Raw genomic sequence first — 24,002 nt, 5'->3', positions numbered from 1 at the left:
TTAATATACTTTAAAAGTAACTATTGACTGCCACCCAAGCTGTTCTTATATCTTTGGGTGGGCCTGGAATAGTCTTAATTGTTGCACTTATAGGAGTATGATGATTGGCAGTTGTAACTGGCAGCGCTGGCAGGGTCGATGGGTGGTGCAAGCTGCACTGGCCTCCTGACGAGGGCCCTGGCCTGGGGTGTAACACAGGCCCCTGCAGCCCCCGCGGTACAGGGGCCCCCAAGCTCCAAGGTGCTCTCTCGGCACTGTACTCCAGTCTGAGAGCTCCTGGTTTAGCCCGGAGGGGGCCCCTCCACTTACCTTGCAGGGGGGCCCCCTCAAGTTTCGTTACGCCACTGGCCCTGGCACTTATTATTTTACAAATTAAGCACTGCACACAACTGTCTCAGCTTGCCTCACAGCACTACTCGTTTCCAGCACATAAATAGTAATAGTCACTGGCAGTTCACTGTAAGCCCATCATTTCCTATTACCAGCTAGCCAAGCACTGCCGGGTGCTCGAGAGCGTTTCATGGTCAGTTCCAAGTCAGCTCATCAGTGGCATCTATATAAACATGTCCCTGCCAATTCCAAGTCATCGCACCGTTCAAAATGAAAACAATACGATAGCTGTGGCCTATTTTCTTTACGTATGTTCACTATTAGATAATCGTTTTGTGTCATGTGGGGGTAAACTATTGCCAGTTCCCAGTTACTCTTCATTGCCAGTTTACAAATGGCTCTTTACTGTTATGTTCCTGTTAGCCCATCATTGCCATTCTGCAATAAACATTTCGGGCCAGGTTCACAAATGTAACGCTTAATGCCATAAATGCCATTTCTCCTCCACGAATAGTAAATCCGCGGTAGTAAATCCCTTGCAGGGTGGTGGGGGGATATTACTAGGTGCGTTTAGCCTTGGTCGTTTGGGAATGTTCACAAATGTGTACAATTGTGGGCATTCCCAAACTCCGATCCACCCTTTCCTAGAAATGTGCTCCAGCCAATGGCTGGTGTTAGTCCCTAACAGGAGAAATGGGGTACAGACGACCCCTCAAATTTGGCGGGATCTATGGGGAAGGCTATCTCCACAAGGAAACATGATTTCCCAGCGGATAAAAACATGTTCTTTGTACAGCAGGCACAACTCCCCATGTGCTTTAATCTATTCTGTACAGATTTCCTCACTGGATGAAGAGGAGCCCATGGCTTATGTCACATGACATTCCCGGTACCGGGACTGGACACCTGCACCTGCAGCAGCTTTCCATGCATACTACTGGCAGTGATTATGAATTGGAAAAATTATGCGGTAGTATGTTCAACCACAGAGGGAATCCCTGCTTGTACTTTTCATTTATTTGTGAATCGGGTGCATTCTAGCCAGTTCCACGGTAAGTGAGTATTTCCAGGCCCATGTTAGCTCTTTATTGCAATTATCTAGTTAGCTTAATATTAACATTTCTATTATAAATCATTATTCTCAGTTGCTTGAAATGCTATCCAGTGTGTTTCTAGAGATATAATTCCAAATATGTGCTATAGAAAATAGTGTATCATTAACAAAATAATGGCAGCGGCTGCTTGCTTATGCTGTACGTGGGGGTATGTTACTCAATGGGCCATGTTTTATGGATACTCCCTTTGGCAATAGACAAGCTTACCTTTCTTCCTGAGGTCCTGTGGCTGCTGCCTGTCCTATTGGGATTAATGCCTACTGTATGGAGTGCCCTGTGACCTGAGAACGTCTAGAGCACTCTGATGCCCTCTAGACCCTCTCTAGAGATGGATAAAAGCAGCCAAAGAATTGCTGCCTGAGGCGCATCCCACCCCGTAAAAATGTTTGATGTTATTTGTGTGGATCAGTTCCCTGCACCATCTCTGGTACCCATTGCCTCTACCTGGAAAAGGGTAAGAATGACTCCGCATCGACCAACCTCTTGGTTGGGGTGGCTGAAAAAGCGTCACTGAGCCACCCTTGGAAGTCCCCTTGAACCTGCTGGGCTGTGCAGTGGTCCAGAATTAGCTGCATACCGTGTTCTAAGTCCTTGCGTGTGCATTGTATACCGTTGGCCCACTCCATAGAAGAGTCAGGATCAGGGACCAACCTTACCATTTTCAATATCAAGACTGGCTTCAGCTGTACCCAAAGTTATTGATCACGGTTGCTGCCAGGTTGGGTATCCGAACTGTAGACGTTCTAAGGTCCAGGGACTCTATTCCAAAATTAAGACAGTTGGTGTCACACTAAGCAATCCATCACTGGAATCTCTTGACCAAGATTAGCGGGTTCAGAGGTATGACAGTGTTCTGATTTGGGCTACTAAAACATGATTGTTTGGCTAGCCATAGATCTCTTTGGGCCACTGGATTTCACAATTTTTAGCCATGACTAGTATATTTAGAGAGATGGGACCTAGAAGCCCAAGTATCCAGGGGGCAACATAACCAGTTAACTATGAACATCAGGAATAGGGATATGTGGACTTTTAAAAGTTTTATTAAATGTAATCTAAGTTTGAAATTATTATATTTCTGCCTTTCAGGCTTTGGGTTTGTTTAGCTGAATACACCAAACAGACTGAACGTTTTGGAGGGAGGATTCATCAAAGCTATCAACTGTGTATTTTCAAGATACACAGGAGAGCTTTCATAAACTTCCATGTTAAATGATTTCATTCCTTTAGGAAGCCCTGAAATAAAAGTTACTCCTGGTGCCCCATAGGATAACACTAACCATTGTGTCCTATGGGAGGGATTGTATTGTAATTGTAATTGCATTTATATAGCGCTTACTACCCCTGACGAGGCGTCGAAGCACTTTTTCGCCGAGTAGCACACTACTCCGGAACCCATAAAGGCTTTGTGGTGAATTAGTATAGTGAACTATGAAAGTGAATTGAGTGGTGGATATGTTAGTCAGTTGATTGGATTGAGAAGGACAGTGGAGGGATAGAAGAGGGAAAAAGGTTTGCATTTATATAATGCTTGCTACCCCTGACAGGGTGTTGAAGCTCTTTTTTGGTGAGTAGTACGCTACTCCGGAACCCATATAGTATTAGTATAGTGAAATATGAAAGTAATATGAGTGGTGGACATGTTAGTCTGTTATTTGGATTGAAAAGGATAGTGGAGGGATAGAAGAGGGAAGGATTTAGAAATAAATATATAGCAGTAGGAGTAGGCTTGGGATGAGTGAAAGGGAGGTGGAGGGGGAAGAGTCAGAGGGAAGGATTTAGAAAGGCTTGTTTTGGTGGATCGGAATAGTAAAAGAGGAATGAGATGATGCACGGAGGGGTAGTGAGGGTTATTTTGGGGATCATAGTAATGTTATGAGGTTTGGGATGAATGAGAGAGTGGAGGTAGAGGATATATTGATAAAGATATAGGGTGAGAAATAGGGTAGTGCATTGGAAGATTATAATTAGCAAGTGTTCAGACAGTGATTGTGAACAGCCTAGGGGCTGAAAATAGTACCATAGCTACAGCACAATTGAGTTCATCAGCATCAGATTTGGGTCGAGGCCAGCCTATTTTGAGTAACTAAGGGCCATATGTATCAAAAAAGAGTTTTGCGATTTTTAGCAAATCGCAATTAGAGAATCGCAAAATGCAATGTATGTAAGATTCGCTAAAAATGTTGCGAATCCTACATATTCCTTATTTGCGAATCGCAAATTGAGATTTGCAAATAAGGAATACCTTCCCATTCATTCGTATTGGCTAGGAGGCCCATAGGAATGAATGGGAAGACATTCTCAATTTGCGATTACCAATTAGAGAATCGCAAATTGAGAATGCAATTTCAAGGTTGCAAGGGTGCCAAAAGGACACCATGTTGCACCCTTGAAATATGCATGTGTGCACATTTTGCGCACATACATGCCCTAAGGGCATGTATGTGCGAAAAATGGCACTTTAAAAAAATGAAAAAAGTGCTTTTTTAAAGAAAATTGCAAATTACCACCAACTTGAAGTTGGTGGTAATTTGCAATTCCTTATGGCCAAATAGCAAATTTCTGGTGCTTCCAGAATTGCATTTAAGGAATCGCAATTTGCAATTCCTTATTTGCATTTGCAAAATAGAGAATCGCAAATTTTGCAATTCTCTATTTTGCGGTGGCCTTTTGGGATTATACATCCCAAAAGGCTTTTTCTAATTCGCAAATGGGCCGATTCTGAGAATCTGCCTGTTTGCAAACGGGAAAAAGGCTTGATACATATGGCCCTAAGTGATGCTTTAAACTACATATTTTTCCTTATTTGTTATAATTTTACGTTATGTGTACTTTCCCAAACAGATCATTTTGGTTGTGGATTCCATATTTATTGTGACTGAGTTGACAAGATGATGTGATCGTCAGGTCAGAGTATGTCCCATGAAGTACAAATTGACTTTTCGATCAACCTACTTATGAGAGCCAATGTGGTTTAGGGTGCACTACTTCTTCTAGCAAACCTAGGGGCATATTTACAACAGAATGGTGGAGTGCTGTGTTACGCTACAAATGGAAACGCCGCACTCTGACATTCTGAAAATGCAGGAATGCGCCGTGTTTACAATAATACGGGGCACACCTGCGTTTCCCCTATCGCTGGCGCTAAATTTTGCTGCCTAGCACCAACGCAGGCACCCTTGCACCATCGTGCAAGGGTGCCTGGCTTCACTGAACGATTGTTCATGTGAAGGAAGGTGTCCCTTCTTGCACATAAACAATCACTGATGTGATTTGTAAGTTCTATGTATTCTGCAGAATGCAGCACATATAGACGTTGCTACTCGTCATTATTTAATGATTGTTTAAGTGCAGTAAGGTGTCCCTTACTGCATATGAACAATCACGAATGGAGATTTGCTCTTTCTATGTGTTTTGCAGAATGCAGCGCACATAGAAATAGCAAAAACAAGGAGAAATTATTAATTTTGCTTTGTTGGTGCCAATTTAAGACCAGGATTTTCCTGATCTTATTTTTGGCGCTGCCCCATGTTTACGCCGGCCTTGTAAATAGGGGGCAGCATCAGAAAGCAATGGTTGTTGCGACGGAACACCCACTGCAACACCCACTGCACGCACCTTTCATGCTAAGTGCAGGATGAAAGGGGCATTAACAAGGCGGCGTTAAGCCACGTTAAGTGGCTAACACTGCCTTGTAAATAAGGCGAAAGGGCTATTGCCACCAGAACGTCAAAGAAAGTGACGTTCTGGTGGCGATAAGCCCTTGTAAATATGTCCCCTAGTATCCAGCATCCTGCTTCGTAGAGAACACATGCAGGCTCACCTTTGATAATGGTGAATAGTCTCTACACCCTAATGAATCTGGGAAAAGGCCCTGCAAACTGATAATGGCCACATGTGGGATCAAGAGAACAGGCAGGTTGTAAACAACTGGGCCTGGCTGCATCCACCCCAGTAGCAGATGACTGTGTTTGACCTCATGATCACAGGTTTGAAGCTGAGCGTGCCACTCAATCTTGCATCCTGCCAAGGTCAATACAACAAGTACTATTGAATGGATAACAATAAGCATGTGCTATTCAGCCTTAATTGATTAATATTGTGTTTTACAAATACTTATGTACGGTCAATTAAAACCTATGTGGAATCAATCAGTCAACAACATGCAAAATACGGGCAGATTGAATGGGTCTGCTGGTCCTCATTCTTCATAAGCCTGTGTTTGTCTTACTTGAGTGACGAGAATTGTCGCTTTATTCCTGCTGGGATTGGAGGAATGCAATGCTTGTATGTTGTGTTGCTTTTAGTGTGAATCTAGCCGTGTGATCTTCTTTCTTTATAGTTCTGTCGTGACTTCTGTGTATCTAGAAGTTACTAAATATTTCCTCACAAGGCTTGGGTGCATCCAGAGCACTGCATGGCTATGAATAAAGAAGTAGAACCATTGCTCCGCTGGTCTTCACTTTCCGGCTGCCAGTGTACAAGTGCATCAAGTGTATAACCTGTTGTTCTATCAATAGAACATGTGTGTGCCACATGCATGAGAACCACACAAACCTGTGTGATCTCAAAGTTAGAACTAGAAAATGCTGATAGTCCTGGTGGTGGCAAAATGCATCATGAGGTGGGTCAGGGCTAGAGCTGATGAACTTGAGCCTCCTCTAAGCGACATATTTACCCCTCAGGTGCTCTTAGGGTCCTCCTCAGAGAAGGTGACCGCACACCCCTGGTCCATGTTTAGGTGCTTGCAAGCGGTTCCAGGGGCTTTGCCTCACTGCTGCGGTTAGTGGGTGAGACCCAATGTCACATCGCTCAGAGGCTCAAGCCCCTAAAAGATGCCATCAAAGCCTGTGCTTCAGGCTGGGGTTCCATCAGGCCCATAGCAAGACACTCTACCTTCAGGGGTCACAGCATCCCCTGACCCCGCTACCTCCAGGTTTCACTCTATGGCGCACTTGGAGAAATCCACTACTACTTCCACAGGCGTTGCTTTATAGAGATGAGGCTGGGGAGGGAAGGACTGCAATAGGGGAAATCTGCTTTACAGAAACCTGAAAAAGAAAACAAATCACCGACGGCTGGCAGAGCTGCACAGAATGCGGCCCAAAGGAGCTGGGACAGGAAATCTCCAGAGCCAGTCTGAGCACGGAGCAGACCTGGCCGGGGAACAGAGACTCCCGCCGCCGGCCTTCAGTCACGAGCAGAAATAACCCGAGCAGCAGCCCAGACTCCGGGGATGGCAGCCTCATCCCCCCTGTAGTCTGAGGACACCTCCCCACCTAGCTACTCGTTAACCTGTTGTGATCGAAAGCCATATCCTGCCATGTCTGATAGTGTGTAAGGATTCTCATGTACTGTCCCTCTTACAAATGGAACATTTGAAAACATCCTCAGTTCAGAAAAGCCTTAACAGTCATATGTTTTCTATCTGCCACTAAATACTAGGGGCAGATTTACACGGTCTGGCGCATCTCTGCAAATCAGCAGGGATGCGCCAGAACACTTGCGACCCGCAAAACTACCCGTGCGCCATCACTGATGCGCCACATTTACAATGCGGCGCGCCGTGGCGCATGGCTGGGCAGATGCGTGTCGCATCCCCCGATGAAATGCATCAACGAGCACACACTGACCCTGGTTTAACAAGAGGACTACATTAGCCGTCATCATTAAAGCTTGTAACATGAAAGGAACAATGTAATAATTCATGAATTGTCATGAGATTGATGGACAGCCCATCCAAGCACTGGCAGACCATCAAAAACGCAAGTAAACGAACGGCTGGTCCAAAGCCCACACACTCTCTCTGTACTTGGTATTGTGTTTTTGAAGACTTGATGTCATAAGATATTCCAGACAGCTAAAGCTCTGGGCAGCAGACCTAAAAAGGGATCTTTGGAGTACTGTCCCCATCCGTCTTCCCTTTCTAAGCTACCAGAAACTCTGTATTTCTCCTCTTCCTCTCCTCCTATCCCTATTATCTCTTTATCAGCTCTTGACCCTTTATCTGCCCTCTCCCTGAGTCTGGTGCCTCTTTGTCTTTTACTCTCTCTTCTGTTTGGAGTACGATTTCCTCTGATCTTATGCTTCTTGATCTCCCCTTGCACATCTTTACCATGCTTTCCCTTCTGCTACACGTGTGTTCAATCTTTGGAGACTCATGCCTGTTTCATCTCCTCTCCTTCAAGGTGTATTCGTGTAATTCTGTCCCCTCGCTTCAATGGCTCTTTTTTCGCCACCCACATGGCCCCACTCCCTTTACCTTTTTTTTCCTCTATGATATCCTCTCCTTTGCCTCGCCCCTTATGCATTCAGAAAGCTTTTTGAAGGAACTCAATTCCAAATCTCTTATATACCGTAGGTTTTTGGTTTCCTTAATCATCACCCTAATATTTTTGTGTGTCCAGGCGGCTACTGATTCAAAGGTCCTTTCAGTCAGAGACTAGTGCTCTCCTGGAGAGCACCCCCTGCTGCTGTGCTATAGGATGACTCACACAAACTGCTGTTGAGAATGCTTCCTCCACACTCCAATATTGTCTCCTTCTTTCTTTGATAGCACCAAACTCTTCTTTCCCCTTCTCCATTTGAAGGAACTCACCTCTCCTTTTCCCTTCTTTTTCGCAGACTCTTTGCCCTTCTTGCTTTTCTTTTTCCCTTCTTTCTTCTTCCCTTTCTTTCCTTTATCCTTCTTCTTCTTTTCCCGCTGTTCCTCTTTCGCAGCAAGTTCAGCCGCCACCTGGCAAACACACAGACAAGCATGATATGTAAAAACTGAAATGCAAAGGTTCAGTTCAGCTCTAAACTAGTGAGTTTTTCTTCTAATGTGGACCCACTCTGTAGCAGGTCCTGGCTTAGTGTGTTTTCTGACTCAGGTTGTAGTAGAAGCCGGTTTGCTCTTGGTTTGTACACCTTATGAATAAGGATTGGGAGAATGAAGAGGGGCCTGTCCATAGTACACAGACTAGAGGCTCACAGGGGGCGAACCAGGGTCCAGGGGCGGCTCTAGGCTCATGGTGGCCCTGTGCAGGGAGCGTAGGTAGGGGGCCCCCCGGAAGAGGGGGCCGCCAAATCCCTGCCAGGGGCCGCCACGAATATGTATTGTATCCGATTCCTCGTGGCGGCCCTGTGCAGGTGCACAGTTTGCACATGCCTAAGGCCGCCCCTGCAGGGTCTCATTGGCTGCCTGTCTGCATCACAGGCTTCGTCTTCAGGCCCTCCCAATCATTCTGGGCTTTGAACCCCCTTGATGATGCCTGCGATCTTCTTGTACAGCATGGACAAGGGACATCCAGCGCATCTGACTTTCTGGAAGCTTTAAGGGTCCTGGCGATAAGTTTGCCATGTGTAACAAAGTGCTTGAGGATAGGTGTACTGGTCAAACTGAATGCTAATACGGGTCATAATTTAAATTGTATTGTTCATCAGGAGAGTAGTGGGTTGTTAAACTTACAACTGAGAAGTTACTATAAATCTAGCGAGAGTGCATTTAGGTTGATTTTGTTACTCTTTCTTCTGCTTTCCCTCCCACACCTCACTCTAAATGGGCCTAGTGCTACCCCTGTTTCCTGCTTTCCGCATCCCTCCGGGATTGCAGGTACAGGAACAGGGTCTCATTGGTTGCCTCTTCGCATCACATATTTTCCATTCTACACCACCTAATTGGTTACACTTAGGACTTCAACCCTTCTCTCAGGGCAGCCATCATGGACAGCCCGGTAAATGGTGTAAGATTAAGGATGTCTTCTTGTGCATCGTCCTGTTTTGTCCTTGAAAGGGTCTTGGACTAGAAACTATGCCAATCTGCCCAATTCTCTCCCTTACATTTTATAATTTCCAGCGTATTTTATCTGAATACCTGTATTTATTCAAATTCCTCCTTTTCATTCAATCATTTTCAACTCAACAGATACTGAAACCACACCCCAGGCAATGGCTCCCTGTTTTTGCTTTTGGGTGGCCACATAAACCTACTACTGGATTATCTATGGTATACTGTGTGTTTGCTACTGTACTTTAAGGCGCACTGCATAGTCCTCTAATATGGTGTATATGGGTCATAACAAGTTGCTTCTCTCACTTTTGATTAGACCATACCAGCGTTCAGCAACAGGGTCAGCCACTTTCCAGGGTGGCACCATCACCACAGAGATCTCCGATAGGTAATATATGGAGGGGTTGGCTCCCATCAATCCTGACTGGACTCCTTACACTGTATTATTTTTGGCTTCAGAGCACCATCAGGAGTTGGCTTCTGTTGCTCTTAGGTATACTCTCAATACTGTATACCTGGCGGTTTAACATGAGTGAGTCTTCCAAAAAGACTTCCACCAAACTCCCATTGGTAGGAGCACCTTCCATACCGTGACGAGCAAGCCTTTGGATATACTCATAAAGAGAAGGAGGTCTTTGTTGGCCATTTTAACTTTTGAATGGCAACAAAGACTTGCCTGCTTCAACAAGAACTTCATAACTTACTCCCTGACTACAAGTCACACAGGATTGCATACGCTGCCTGCGAGGCTATCACTTACACTCCCTTACAGGTTATACTTCATGCAATGACCCCGCTACAGGTTTTAGCTCAAGCCTGGGACACACTCTCAAGACATCACTCATGGCAGCAAAAAAAAACAACTCAACTGTGACTTCTGGACCAACACATTTCTGGGACCATGCGCATCAAAAGGAGCATTTTCCATTTGTTGCGGTGCTTTCATTTGTTTGCATTATTGTTGGTGACACTGTTAACCACTCTACCTAACTCTACTTCGTTTTCATTTCAGTGCCCTTGACTGCACAGCAAAATGATCTTTAATCCATTCCCAGGTAAGCATCAATAATACTGTGACAAACATGATAGCAAAGGAGCTTTTTGTTTTCAACCAACCAGAAAACGCTGCGGGGCCTGGACAAGAGATAGGAAATAGCGACACTGAGCTACAGTGCAATGCAGTAGAATCAAATGGAACCGTCTTTCCTCCAACCCTGTCCCTTTCCAATGTAACTGAAGATAGGGGACGTGGTAGAGTCTTTCTAGCAATCTATAGCTGCAGTGGTAGAATTATATGGGTAAATGGCAGTCTTGTCAGAATGCCATAACCATTTAATCTCAAAGAGCTCACAGCACTCACAGGTTGCGCAGATATAGGTGACTTGTTACCAGCGCAGAGAGCTTCCTCTGAATTAATCACAATGTTTCCTGATGGCTTTGACGGCTGCCACCGGCCTCTTAATGTCGAAGCAGCTAGCTATTTCACAAAGCTGTCTCTTAAGAAATGTAGTATTTGAAAAGGGTTTCATGATACAGGATTCGGGTTTTGAGATGGGTGCTGTTTGGATAGCTTTTCCCAATGTCTGGCATATGAGTTTTTGCATTTGGTTGCCTGCTTTCTTCAATGTCAGTCGCCACTTTTTCTGAACAGCCTCATTTTAAAGAGCTACCCTTTCAATGTTCAAGTCATCAGTTTTAAATGAGTAAAAGTTTGATGCAATAGCTCCAGGTAAACAACAGGCTTGCAAAAGTGTTGATGATTCATTAAAGGAGGTACTGATAATCTCTGCAACAGAAGGCCTTCTGGCCAAAAGTGGGCCACTAGAAGTACCTGCACGTTCTCCATCCAAATCTTATTGTGTACCTTCTGGAGAAGGGGATCTGGACGGAATATAGACAGTAGACCTGTAGTGTCTCGATTCACGAACAGACGACACTGAAAAGATTATGCGGTGGGAGCTTTATTATTTATACGTCTGCCTTCTCTCATCTCCTGCTCCTTTCTGTCTTACTGACTCCTTCTGTTCCACCTCCCATTCTCCTCCCACCTCTACACCTCCTGTGCCGGTCCTAGTGCCCGGCACGTCCTACGACGTTACATAGACCTACTGCCCCTCTGAAGGCCAATGCATCCACAGTCTGAACGCTAGAGCAGAAGCTTGAAGTTGTGCATTTTTCTTGTATGCGAAATGATCCAGCCACGCATTCCACGGATATAGTGTCAGAAATCTGAAGAACTTTGGATGAAAGTGAAAATTAATTTATCAACTGATCCACAACTTAATTCATCTCCTATTGAAGATATGCTGCTCTCCCCAAGGCTAGATGTTCCTTTGCACGTATCCCCCTTAGTGACTTACATATGCTTTTACTCCTTGGCTGAATGTCATTATTAGGTTCTCTTTCCCTTCTATGGTTGGTGGAAATTCTTTCAATGCTAGAAGGATCACTTTTAGCTCTCTGAAATCTGATGATTGGGATGATTCTGCCCTAAATTATCTCCTCTGGTTGTGCTTACTCCTCAACCCATCCCCAGACCTATGTGACTGACATCTGTTGTTATTACTGTAGGTATTCATGGTAACAGAGACACACTCTCTAGCAAATTGTCCTCTACCATCCTCCATCCCATTTCCAGTCTGAGGGAGTCTGTCACTGGAGTTAACTGACTCACATCCTAAGGGGCCGGTCCCCAAATGTCCCAACAGATGTTGGATAAGGGGGCCTAAGTGTACACAAGCACAGACTACTACACTTGTGGCTGCTGACATGAGACCATGTACTTTAAGAAAACGTTCTTAATGTATATTGTCCACTTTCAGTAGGATCCGCATTTGAGAATAATACCCATTTTTAGGCAGAAACCTTTTCCCAGATCTGTTCTGAAATGTGAGGGTATGCACTGTTAGTCTTGAGATGGTGATAGGTGAGAGTTCTTCCAGTTCAGACAAAAAAACACATTCCTGGAGCATTGTGCACACCATTCTTGTTGAGTCTTGGGCCTTTTATAAAGAAGGAGCACAAATTAGCCCATTATTAAAAAACTGGAATATGTGAATATCTTTCACTTGCAAATGAGGCACTACTGGAGCCAACATCTTCACGAAGATTGTTGGTGCCACTGATAAACCAAATGAGAAACCATGAACTGATAATGAGGTTCTGCTACAGTAAAGCATTGGTACTTTTGTCACTATTATTGGAATAGTGTAAGAGGCTGGGTCTCTGTATAGTACACTAAAATGAAGTACACTGTGCAGAGAGTCTTGTGGGTCCCAGATTGCTACGCAGAGGCAAAAGTAGATAATACTAACGCTCTATTTGTGGTATTTTGGGCGAGCAGTTAGGGTTATCAGGGGGTAGTGCTAAGCATTTGTTGTACTCACAGAGGGAATAAATGAGACATACACTCAGGAATAAATCAGAGACCAATGTGGAAAAATAACACAGAATTTATCTAATTTTTCAGACCAAGAACTTCATTCACAGGTAAGAACTTTTTTTGCTATGATTTTTCAAAGTTTGGAAAATAACTCACTGTTTTGTGCAATTACACAAACTGAAGGTCTATGGAGAAAAATACATAAATGTCTATAAAATCGTACTGTCGGTTCTAGGGGATCACCTTTGAGGTTTAGGGTAGCAGCAGGCCAAGGTTCAATGTTCCACCTGTGGATCGTCTGGAGCGTCCCGGATTCTGCCGGGAGCAAGATGCTGAGGTCGTTGATAACTTATGCGCTATTAAGAAGGGGGGATCACCTAAAAAAGGCTGTACAGGAGGACTTCCAGGTAAGTCCTGGGGACCCCAAACGTGGGATCGGGTCGCAAGGGCCTCAGGACTACAGGAGCATAGCTGGTTCATCTGTACCCAGGCCAGGTGGGCTGGGTGCAGAGCAAATAGGTCAACCGGGCTCTGTGCATCAAGGCGGTCTTCGATGTCACGGGCAGGCTGGTTGCAGGGGTGTTTTCCAGACAGCTGGAACACTCACAAAGTGGGTTTCGGGGTCACGCTGTCGCTCGATGGGTGTTTGCTTCCTGGGCAGTTGGAGTCCAGATTGAACTCTTCATCTCGGCAGCAGGTTGTCCTGTACCTCGGGTATTGCTACGGCACAGATCCAGTCCTGGTGTCCTCTCCCTTAGTGGGAGGATAGATCTGACCCTCTGGAGCTGGTGAACCACTTATGGTTTGGTTGCTGCGTCCGCGTCACAGGGGAGTGGCAAGTCTGTAAGTAGGCATCTGTGGGTTCTGTGCCTACGGACTGCAGGAGAGTAGCTCCTCTACTCCAAGGGAGTACTCTGGAGATTGGCGATTGGCGAAGGGCTGGAGGTGCTCCAGGGTTCTTGGACGCCTAACAGCAGCAGGACGAGACCAGCACACCAGGATTGTTGAGTCCTTGAGGCAGCGCGGCAGGTTCCGGCCAAAATTCAGCAGCAGTTCTTCTGTTCTTGGGTCAGCAACTCTTCTTTGTCTATTGTCTTTTTAGATCCATTAAATATAAATTTCAGGCTCCCAGGGTGAAACCTAAATACTAAATTTAGGGGCATTACAGGGGGAGACAGATAGTAGCCAATGGGCTATCTAACTTTAGGGTGTCTACACCCTCTATGTGACCACTTCCTTTGGGGAGTGGGCACAGCCCTGACCTCTCAAACAAGATGGAGAAAACTGAAAGTGTGGTCCACATCACCTGCCCCACCTTAGTAGTGGTGCTGGTTGAAGATGGGCCAACCTTCTAATCTAACTAATTTTCCCGCTGTCCTCCCACCATAGGTGGAGCAGGGCGGGGGGGTTGGCATCCTTCACTATTTGGAGATGCCTGGGTTGCATTTCAAAGGTGGCGTCGCCTTTGAAGCTTCCTGCCTTGGAATGCCATTCTGGCCTGGAGGAGGTGGGAAGCACCTCCGCCGACAGCAGGCATTTTACCTGGCCTCTGAGAGTGCAGGCTCTCACCCCATGAGGTCAGAAACATATCTGGTGGTGGCAGGTTGGCTAAGACTAGTCAGAGACCACACTAGTTTTAGGTAGGTTTTCACAGCACCCCCTTAGTTGTCCCCTCTGTGCATTTATTAATAAATCCAACTCTGGTATCAGTGTGAATTAATTAAGCTGAGATGTTTGGTATCAAACATCCCTGGGTACAGTGAAGCCATCATAGTGCTGGGGAACTAGTATTGATGGATGTCCAGCTCATGTAATCTCTATGGCTTTCCTGTGCACTTACAATATACAAGAATGGATTTAGATATTGTTGAGTCATATCTGCTCATGCAGATATGTCCACACATGGGATATAGTGCACTCTAACTTAGGGCTGTAAGGCCTGCAGTAGGAGTGACTTACCTATAGCTCATGTACTGTCTGTGGGCATGGCACGCAGGGATTTGTGCCATGTTGACTCTTCAGTTTTCTGTGCACCAAGACAGGCAGCTTGCAATGGCAGTTTGCATGGTCTTGGTGAGGAGTCCCTAAGGTGACACAATTTATGCTGCAGCCCTAGTGAACCATCTTCAATTCAATGCCCTGGGTACCAGGGGTACTATTAACTAGGGACTTACAGGGGTTGCTGAAGTTGTGCCAAACATGGTACCATTTTAGGAAAGAGGTCTGGCCCAGGAAACCAGGTTAGCAGGGACCCAGGGCACTTTCATTTGAACTCACATTATGTTCCAGTCAAAAAGTGGGGGCTAACCATGTCAAGAGAGGCACTTTCCTACAAATAGGAAATTAAACATCTTGACGGTCCAAGGTGGATAGAAAATCTCCTACAGTCATAAGACAGATGAATGGTTGCAGTGACACCATCTTGAAGGTTTTTGATTTCAGAAAAAGATTTAGCCTCTTCAAGTCTCATATTGGTCTTCGGTCCCCCAAAATTTCCCTCTTTGGAAAAAGGATTGAGTACATGCCTGCACCTTTTTCCCTTTGAGGATGTGAATTCTATTGAGTGACCTTGTTTGACTATTTTTAGATCCCACTGATCTTGAATATCCACTGTTCTATAATTGGTGAAGTGAAGAAGTCATTCTCCTATAGGAATACAGATTCTGTCAGCATAGCCAGACTTATGTTGGATGGGAGGAACTGTTGATGCAGAGAGTCTGAAGATTTCCGTGAGGGTGACCCCTGCAACCATAGGTCCGCCCCTGAAAGTGTCTGCTTTTCTGCTAGTTGCCCCTTGAAAGAAAAACTAAAGTCCTTCGCCCTTGTTGTTGAGCTTTAAATATATGTAACATCTGCTTTTCTTCTGTTCACTTAATTAGCTCATCTAATTGTAGTCTAAAAAGTTTAGCCCCCAAAAATGGTATGCAGGAAATGAGAGATTTTTGTGCAACTTGTAATTTCCAGGATCCTAACCGAACATGCCTTCTATCCTGCTGCAATATATTGCTCCATATGAATCAGCCATTGTACATATCCCATTAGAGGTGGTGTGGGATACAAATGTCATCAACGGCATTGGGATCAGGAGTTCTGAACAATCATTCCCTTTTTGAAAGCGATCACATGGAGTTTGAACATCTTTCAACAATGCCTATGATATATAAGTGGCATATGCTGCACTGCTAAAAGCAAAGTAGGAACTACTTATGCTCTCCTTCGAGAACCTTCCACCTTTATTTTCTACTGAATCAAAAGGCAGACAGGCTTCTGTGGATGATAAATCTTCTTTAACTGACTGTGGAAATTCTGCATCAAATTCTTTTAAAGGATACGATTGGGTCAGAAGTCTGTGACACCCCATATTGTCAGTCACCTCCATTCCCCTATAAAGATGTTTTATGGCTCTCTGAAGTGGTCAATCATCAGGTGTGTTTAGACTACAAGACTTGAAATGAATTCATCTAAGGGACGCAGTGCATACAAAGCAGGTCGCTGTAGTGTATCATGCCACCATTATGATTACAATAATAAATGCATCGCACCTTTTTGCCCCACAATCTATACAGTGGAGCAGAATACAGAGATGTGTGTGTCTATAAATCTTGAAATAGTTTAGATAGAGAATGTACAATAAGGGGGGCCTTCCAATGTGTTCACCTGGTATTATTTGTTGTGTTTTAGAGACAGGCTGTCACATATACCCTACACCTTCAGTGAAATGATATCCTCAGTCAGCAATCCCCAGTCTCAAACTTGTTCCAGCACCACTGAATCCGCATACCACATGGAGTATCCGATGCTTGCCTCATCGGTGCGAGACAGGGAAAATGTACAATCAGACTTGGGACACTTCTAGCTACAGTATTTGGAAGGAAGTGGTGGGTTCAATATGAACAGCGAAATAGAAGAAACACTTGAACATTTACTATAGGTAAACAAAGTGGAAGTATTTTGGGGTATATTTACAAGGGATATTGCCACCAGAACATCCCTTTTAACGACGTTCTGGTGGAGATATACCCTTTTCCATATTTGCAAAGGGGCGTTAAGCCACATTTTGTGGCTTAACGCTGCCTTGTAAATAGGGCCACTTTACACGCATCACTTAGAGTGAAAGGGGCGTGCAATGGGTATTGCTGCTGGCGTTCCACCGCAACACCCATTGCTTTTAACGCTACCCCTGATTTACAATGAGGTGTAAATCCAGTGAAAATCTGAGGCAGCACCAAAAACTAACACCATGAAAGAGCAGGCGTTAGAATGGTGAAACGAGGAGAAATACTTTTATTTCTCCTCACTTTTGTTGTTTCTATGTGTGTTGCATTCAGCAGCACACATAGAAAGAGCAAAATGCCATTAATGATTGTGTGCAGGAAGGTAACCCTTCCTGCACATTAACAATCATTAAATAATGACGATTTGCTACTTCTACGTGCGTTGCATTCTGCAGCACACATAGAAATAACAAATCGCCATTACTCATTAAGTGCAGGAAGGAGCACCTTCCTGAACATAAACAATCATTCCCTGCAATGCAGAAGGCACCCGTGCACTATGGTCCAAGGGCGTTGGTGCTACGCAGCTAAATTTAGCACCAGCGCTAGGGAAAACACAGGGGTGCGCCGAATACGGTGCATCCCTGCGTTCTGAAAATGTCAATTCGCAGCGCTGCCAAATTTGGCGCTGCTCCGCACTCCGACATTTTCTCGTAAATATACTGATTTGATCGGTAAGGGCGAGGCTGTCTAGGGAGGGAGGCTTCCCTGAAAGGACTGTGACGAGAAAGACAAGATGGGGAGGTATGGTAAGGGCAAATAGTGGCAAGTAAATAGGGCTCCTTGGACCATGTTCACTTTCTATTTGTGAGACTGCCTTTCAGACACCTGAGAACACGCGTAGCTTGCACCCCACGTTCATGTCCATGCCAGCGTCTGCATGGACGCAGCACGATACACGCCATGTTGGAGCAGTGAGTCGTCCATTACCCTGGAGAAGGTTTATGATCATCTGAGGATGGAATTATGACCGTGGGAGAGAGGGGGGGAAAAGCAGAACAGACAGCTCTGCATTCCAGCCAGCCCAGGCCCGCACTCCTCGCTGGCTCCCCCAAGCATGCCAGGTCCTTCCATTTAATTAAATATGATGATGACACCCTCGGGCAGCGTTCAATCACGGCTTCCCGCGCAGTCTGGGGAGGCGTGCCCTTCACCCGGAGAGATTAATGGATAGGCCAGATCCATGAGCTCGCCTTACGGCCCCAGCAGGGACACTCCGCCCGAAGCCGGCAGTGCAGCGCCAGCTCTGGGCTCGGTCTCCCGGGCCAGCAATCTCTCATCGCACGAGGAGGGCCGGAACAGATCTGGGGGGCTGCGTCCCTCCTCCGCGGAGCACAGGGACACGCGGCTCAAAGGCAGAGAGATGAGTGCGTGTCCTAGGGACATCACCACTGCTGCACGCGAAGATGGGCAGAAGACAGCTCCGTGGGTTTAACGCTTGTTGCAACCCCTCTATTGGCGAGGAGGTCTCACTAGGAGTATTTAGGCGTGTAGCGTTTATATTTTGCTCCCAATTAATTACAAAGTTCCCGATTTATTTTCACGGGCGAAGAAATTCTATCTCAACTTTTCTTTAGTCTATTTTTTAGCTTTATTTTGGAAGCTTTATAAAGTACGGACAAAGTCCCAAAGGGCGCCAGAGCGCCTCAAACAATGCGTTTTGTGACACTTTTTATATAAAGAAAGCACACACAGTAATACCAAATATTGTTTTGGAAATTAGTGTGGGGGGATAGCCATAACAGTCAGCCATACCATCCGTCAGATTTGCATTCTGTCATATTTGGCAGGCACTTTCTTTCTCCATCCGACAAAAAGCAGCTCCAGATTTTGAGAGGTAAATTTAAAGAAAAGTGGTATGATTTAGAGGTGGGCGAGCAGAGAAATAAACAGGGAGGGGAGAGCTAAAGCCGAGCCAAGGGTCTGGCTCGGATCTCAGCGCTTGTGAACGCGCTGAGCCCTGAAAATGATATGTAAATCATACAACAAAATCACATAAAATATGATGAAGTCTCTTCAAAATTGGAAAAATTGTATTTCTTTAACTAGTGGAAGCTTTGATGTTACACATCACATTACAACAATGCACTGAGAAGTAATTATTAAAAGTGAAAAGGGTATATTTACAAAAGGATAGCGCCACCAGAACGTTCTTGTGGCGTTATGCCCTTCTCCATATTTACATACCACCTTGTAAATACGACCCCTTTACACGCATCACTTTGCGTGAAAGGCGCATGCATTGGGTGTGGCTGTGGGGGTTCCACCGCAACACCCATTGCTTTTGACGCTGGCCCAGATTTACAAGGATCTGTAAATCTTAGACAGCGCAAAACAATCATTGTCATGCAAGAGCAGGCATTAGAATGGTGAAATGAGGGGAAATAATTGTATTTCTCCTTGTTTTTGCTTTTTTTTATGTGTGCTGCATTCTGCAGCACACATCGAAAGAGCAAATCGCCATAAATGATTGTTTATTTGAAGGAAGGGACACCTTCCTGCACATAAACAATCATTAAATAATGATGATTTGCTACTCTATGTGTGCTGCATTGCCATTGTGGATTGTTTATGTTCTGGAAGGTGCCCCTTCCTGCACATAGACACTAAATTCCTGCACCGCAGGCACTCTTGCACTATGGTGCAAGAGTGCCTGTGTTGGTGCTAGTCAGCTAATTTTAGCTCCAGCGCTAGGGAACACCGGGGTGGAGCAAATTGTTGTAAATATGGCACATCACTGCGTTTTAGAAATGTTGGAGAGCCGTGCTGCCAAATTTGGTGCAGCTCCGCGCTCTGACATTTCATGGTACATATGCCTCTTTGTTTTTTAACTTGAACCATCAGCAAATTAAAAGGTAAGACAGTTGTTATATAAACCCTGTACAAGGCCCAGATAATTACAGAGGAACATTATAGTCTATTATATCTAATAAAATACATTTTTGTACAACTGGCATTCTGCACTTTCATACTGAAGTGAAGAAAAGGGAGTTTTGGTAAAATAAAATATTTGGCTAAGATCACACAAGTTAAGTGGGAAAGCCGCAATGTATCCTTGTGGATTACCACATCCAGTAACATAGCATTAAATGGGATGGAGTTAACACCCGTCTTTTGATGGTGCCAACAGGCAAGATTTTTGTGTGCAGTGAAGTGGTATCTCCACATTTCTTCACGTGGTGATACCACAGGTGGGCGTGCCACTGAAAGCTCGAGTCAGGCCTGAGCCTGAAGCCTGGCTCTGGCTCAGCTCAATGTCCTGCTGGAACTTCAAGTCCATAACGAGCCGAGCGTTCATGTAGCTTCTGCCTGCCACTCATCCTCTACCTAAGAAGTGGGCAAATTACTTTACAGGCTTCTGCCCATAAACAATGAATGTGACCTTGATAACGTGACTGATGCTTCCGGGGGAATTTGTGCCATATAAAAACTGGCCTAAAAGGGAGGCAAAAGCAAAGCCTTAATATAAGAAAAGACAAATTTACTAGCTTATTAGTACAAAGTGAAACCAGAATACTTATATCTACTACAGTTACTCTTGGTGAGAGTTGCAGATTCAAAGTTACAAATACACTCAAGATTACATATTAAGAAAAGGTGGAGCAATTAGGATTGCACAAAAACATGCTGCATATATTAAAAAAATCGAAAAAGAGGATTGTAGTAGCTCAAACGAGTTTCATGTAAAAATCAGGGTCACTACATGGGGTGAGGATGCATTTGCCTGACGTGGAGCTTGGCGAGGATAATTATTGATAGAAATGTCTTTGGAAGAGAAGAGTTTTAGGTTTGTTTTGAAACTCCGGAAAGAGGTGGTGGCTCGAAAGTTTGAAGATAGCGAGTTCCAAAGGATTGCGTCATAAGCAGTGCTTTAAATGGGCCGGTACTCACCAGTACTGAGTATCGGCACTTCTGAATTTTCTGGCCCTCAGTACCGGCACTTCTCATTAGCCAGGGAGAGTACCGGTACCCTAATAGATGGCCCTGCAGGCTCCGGTTATTTATCTCCTCTTGCACAGGGTAGATGCCGCTCTGCTTCTCAGGGGCTTGTAAGCGCACCAATCCTCTTGCAGAGTCCCTGCTGGAGATTCCAGCAGCACCCATGTGAATGGTCTGAGACTGCAGGGTCTAAGAGGGCTTGCCTTGCGTCACGCTGTGATTAACAGTGCAGGGTCTAGACAGACTCTTCACTGTTGATCAGGTGCCCGACGACTATTCGGCTGAAAGTGCTTTAGCCTCACCCCCGCCCCTCTCCTGCAGGTGTGCAAATGGGTTGGGACGGGCAGTCAGTCAGTAATCCAGTCTTATTTAGGATATTGATTGCACTGGCCGTTCTAAAGCGAGTGACAGCCTAACAAAATCCTCTGCCTTGGCGAAAGCCGTTATTTTCCCCATCTTTTTGTTCAGGATAGAAGCAGCTTCTCTTTGTGGAAGGAAGGAGGGAAGGAGTAGGGAAGCATGTAAAGAAGTGGGGTGGCAGGTTAAGTTAGGATTGCCACTTATTTTCAGATAAAAATACCAGATAGAGGAGTCCCCCTGAGGCCTGAGCCGGGAGTGACTTACGTTGCGCTCGCTAGACTTTTTCACAGATTGATATTTCCATTGAATTGAACGGTTAGAATCGCTGCTATTGTCTTTAATCTTTGCACATAATTGCTGCTGTGGGGGGGAAGTTTTTAGGGAACTTCTTTTAAATCGCTTTTAGTGCTGGGGACTCATTGCGAACATCACCTTATTAAATTTTAGGAAAACTTCATGTTTTAAAACTATTTTGCACCAAGTAATCTTACCTGCATCTCTTTCCCTGGGAGGACAACGCGCTCGCGTCGAGGGGTTTCCAGGCAGGGGGCAGACATCTTGGAAGAGTAAGGTCAGCGGGCTAGGCTTCATGCCCCGGACCTTACTAAAGGCCCCGGACCAAAGGCAAGCCCGTCTGCACCCGTCCGCGCTGGTTCCGCGCGCTGCGCCAGCCCCCCTGAGCAATTGTGCTAGATAGGGACACTATTCATTACTCTAGTGAATCCCTAAAACACCTTAACCCTGGGATTTTAGATCAGGGATGTTATAATCTACTCATGGATTCCATATACCCCCAGGAGAAAGTGACCTGTCCAGGCTGTAACTCTATGCTAATCACAAGGATACTCCACTGGGTGTGTGGAGGGGGGAACAAGAGGCGTGGGGTTCTAGGAGCTAGCAGCCTCCAATACTAAATGTTTACCACAAAAGAGCTGCTCCTAGTGTGATAACCCAAACGAGTTACAAGAACGTCGTGAGTGTGGGCATCTCACAAAAAGTTACGGACTGGTCTCACACACCACCTGGTGTCATGCTTCATCATTGACCAGTCCTCGCCCTCCAAAACCTTCGTTTGATGGAGGGCGGGCATACACTTGACGACAAGGATGCACTTCTAAGTGACTAAGTGGGGGCCCGTGACTATGTGAGTGAGGTTAAAAATCATTATAGTAGTCAGAGGCGTTTTTTAATGTGAAATGAAAACTATATGATATTAAAATGTAAATGTGACGGTGATTGGGGTGGTTATTGTTCCCAACCATCTAGTGGATGGTCGACATGTTTCTGCCCAAGCGGCCCAATTGGGTCCATGGCATTCATCAGGACCTAGAAGTAAGAAAAGAGGGGCTCCGTTCTTACCAATGTTGGTAAGATGTTACCACTGCGGGAGTGTGGCGATGGTCACACTTCACCGTTTTGAACTGCTTCCAAAGGTGAAGCCCTAGTTAAATGGACAACTTGTCCCATGGGGGAAGGGGCGGAGGGGATCCACAGTTATGTCTCCTTGTAACATGTGATCGATGCGTCTCGAAACCTGTACGTCCGCTCCCGGTCCTCCCGAATGTAACTCTATGCTGCCAGAGTTTTTGATAAAACCTATAAAGACCCAACGGTCACAGAACTCAATAATTCTGGCCGATGGTTCCCAATCCGCTCAGAAATTTGCCCTACTAAATGCTAGATCACTTGTCAAACACAGTCAGGAATGTGCCTCCCTTATTGAAGATGAAGGGATACTTGTCGCATTCATTACAGAGTCCTGGACGGATGATGCTTCCCGACCTGACCAGGTTAAAGCAACACCTCCTAACTACCTTTGCTACACACTAAATAGATGCCACAAAAAAGGGGGGGGATTGGCTATTATATATCATAATTCAATTTCGGCTTCTTTCACCCCAATATTTATAGAGGAATGTGAAGTTTTAGAGTTCTGTCTTAATCTCTAACATCACTGCTCGTTTAGAGGCTTCCTTATTTATAGGCCTCCGGGTCCCAGAGGACCTTTCCTAACTCAAGTCGGTAACATAATTGAAAGAGGTATTAGCCTTGACTCCTATACCATTCTAGGAGATTTTAACTATCATCTGGAATCCTCTTTTTCAGAAACAACTCGGCTAATAGAGCTAGTGAGAGGTGCCAACTTAGAGCAATTGGTGAGTGAAGCAACTCACATAGCAGGCCACACACTAGATGGCATCTTTTAAAATAATTTGCACATAACCATTTTAAATACTCTCCCTCTGGCATGGTCAGACCGCCTGGCGGTCATTAGTGAGTTTAGCATGCCTGTCCACATGGCCCCAAAATCATTGAGAAAAAAAAGCTCAGTAACCAGAGCCTGGAGTAAGATAGATTCAAGAGAAATGCAACAACACCTTACTCTAACACTACCTTCGGTGCCGAGAAATCTAGATGAGGCTGCTAATAGTTATACAAATTGGCTGACAGCTGCAGGGAACAAATTGGCACCATTGAAATATCTTCGCCTTAACAGACAACAACCTTCGGCTCCCTGGTACTCTTCTGAACTTAGAGACCAGAAATTGGTGTGTAAGCACTTGGAAAGAAAATGGAGGGCGGGCTATAATGAAAAGGACATTTATAAAGCTAGCCTGTCTACTTATAAATATCTACTGTTAAAAACAAAACAAAACTACTTCACTGATAAAATTAACTCAGCTAAAAACTCTTCTAAAGAGATTTTTAAAATAGTACAAACTTTAGCCCACCCGTGTGCCCCATCAGTTCAGGCCAGTCAAGAATTGTATAACAAGATTGCCAAAAGTCTTTTTGAAAAGGTAAATAATTTCTTTGTTACCTTTTCAAATTCAGCTCAAGAAAATACTCAGAGTCTAGCATCCTCCCAATTAGAAACTATGACTAACAGCCCTCTTTTACTTAATGTTGCCCCTCTAACAGAACCTGACATAATTAAGTTAATGCTGAAGATAAAGTCAGGCTCCCCTTGTGACCCATGTCCAAGTACGGTCGTTCCACTAGCTGTAGAACCGATCTCAAAAATATTGACCTCCATTTTTAATACTATG

The 24,002-nt window shown here is 45.0% G+C and overlaps 1 protein-coding gene across 1 annotated transcript in view; it reads right to left on the bottom strand.

Moving 5' to 3' along the window:
- Window positions 1–24,002, bottom strand: part of DRC11 (dynein regulatory complex subunit 11) — a 952,572-nt gene that overhangs the window by 486,095 nt on the left and 442,475 nt on the right. The window contains exon 8 of the mRNA XM_085645096.1: window positions 8,044–8,181. Coding sequence (XP_085501222.1) covers window positions 8,044–8,181 — 138 coding nt within the window. The remainder of the gene's footprint in view (window positions 1–8,043; window positions 8,182–24,002) is intronic.

Source organism: Triturus cristatus, chromosome 3_1, assembly GCF_964204655.1.
Source record: "Triturus cristatus chromosome 3_1, aTriCri1.1, whole genome shotgun sequence".
Lineage (NCBI taxonomy): Eukaryota > Metazoa > Chordata > Amphibia > Caudata > Salamandridae > Triturus > Triturus cristatus.
This window is presented reverse-complemented; position numbering and strand designations above follow the sequence as displayed.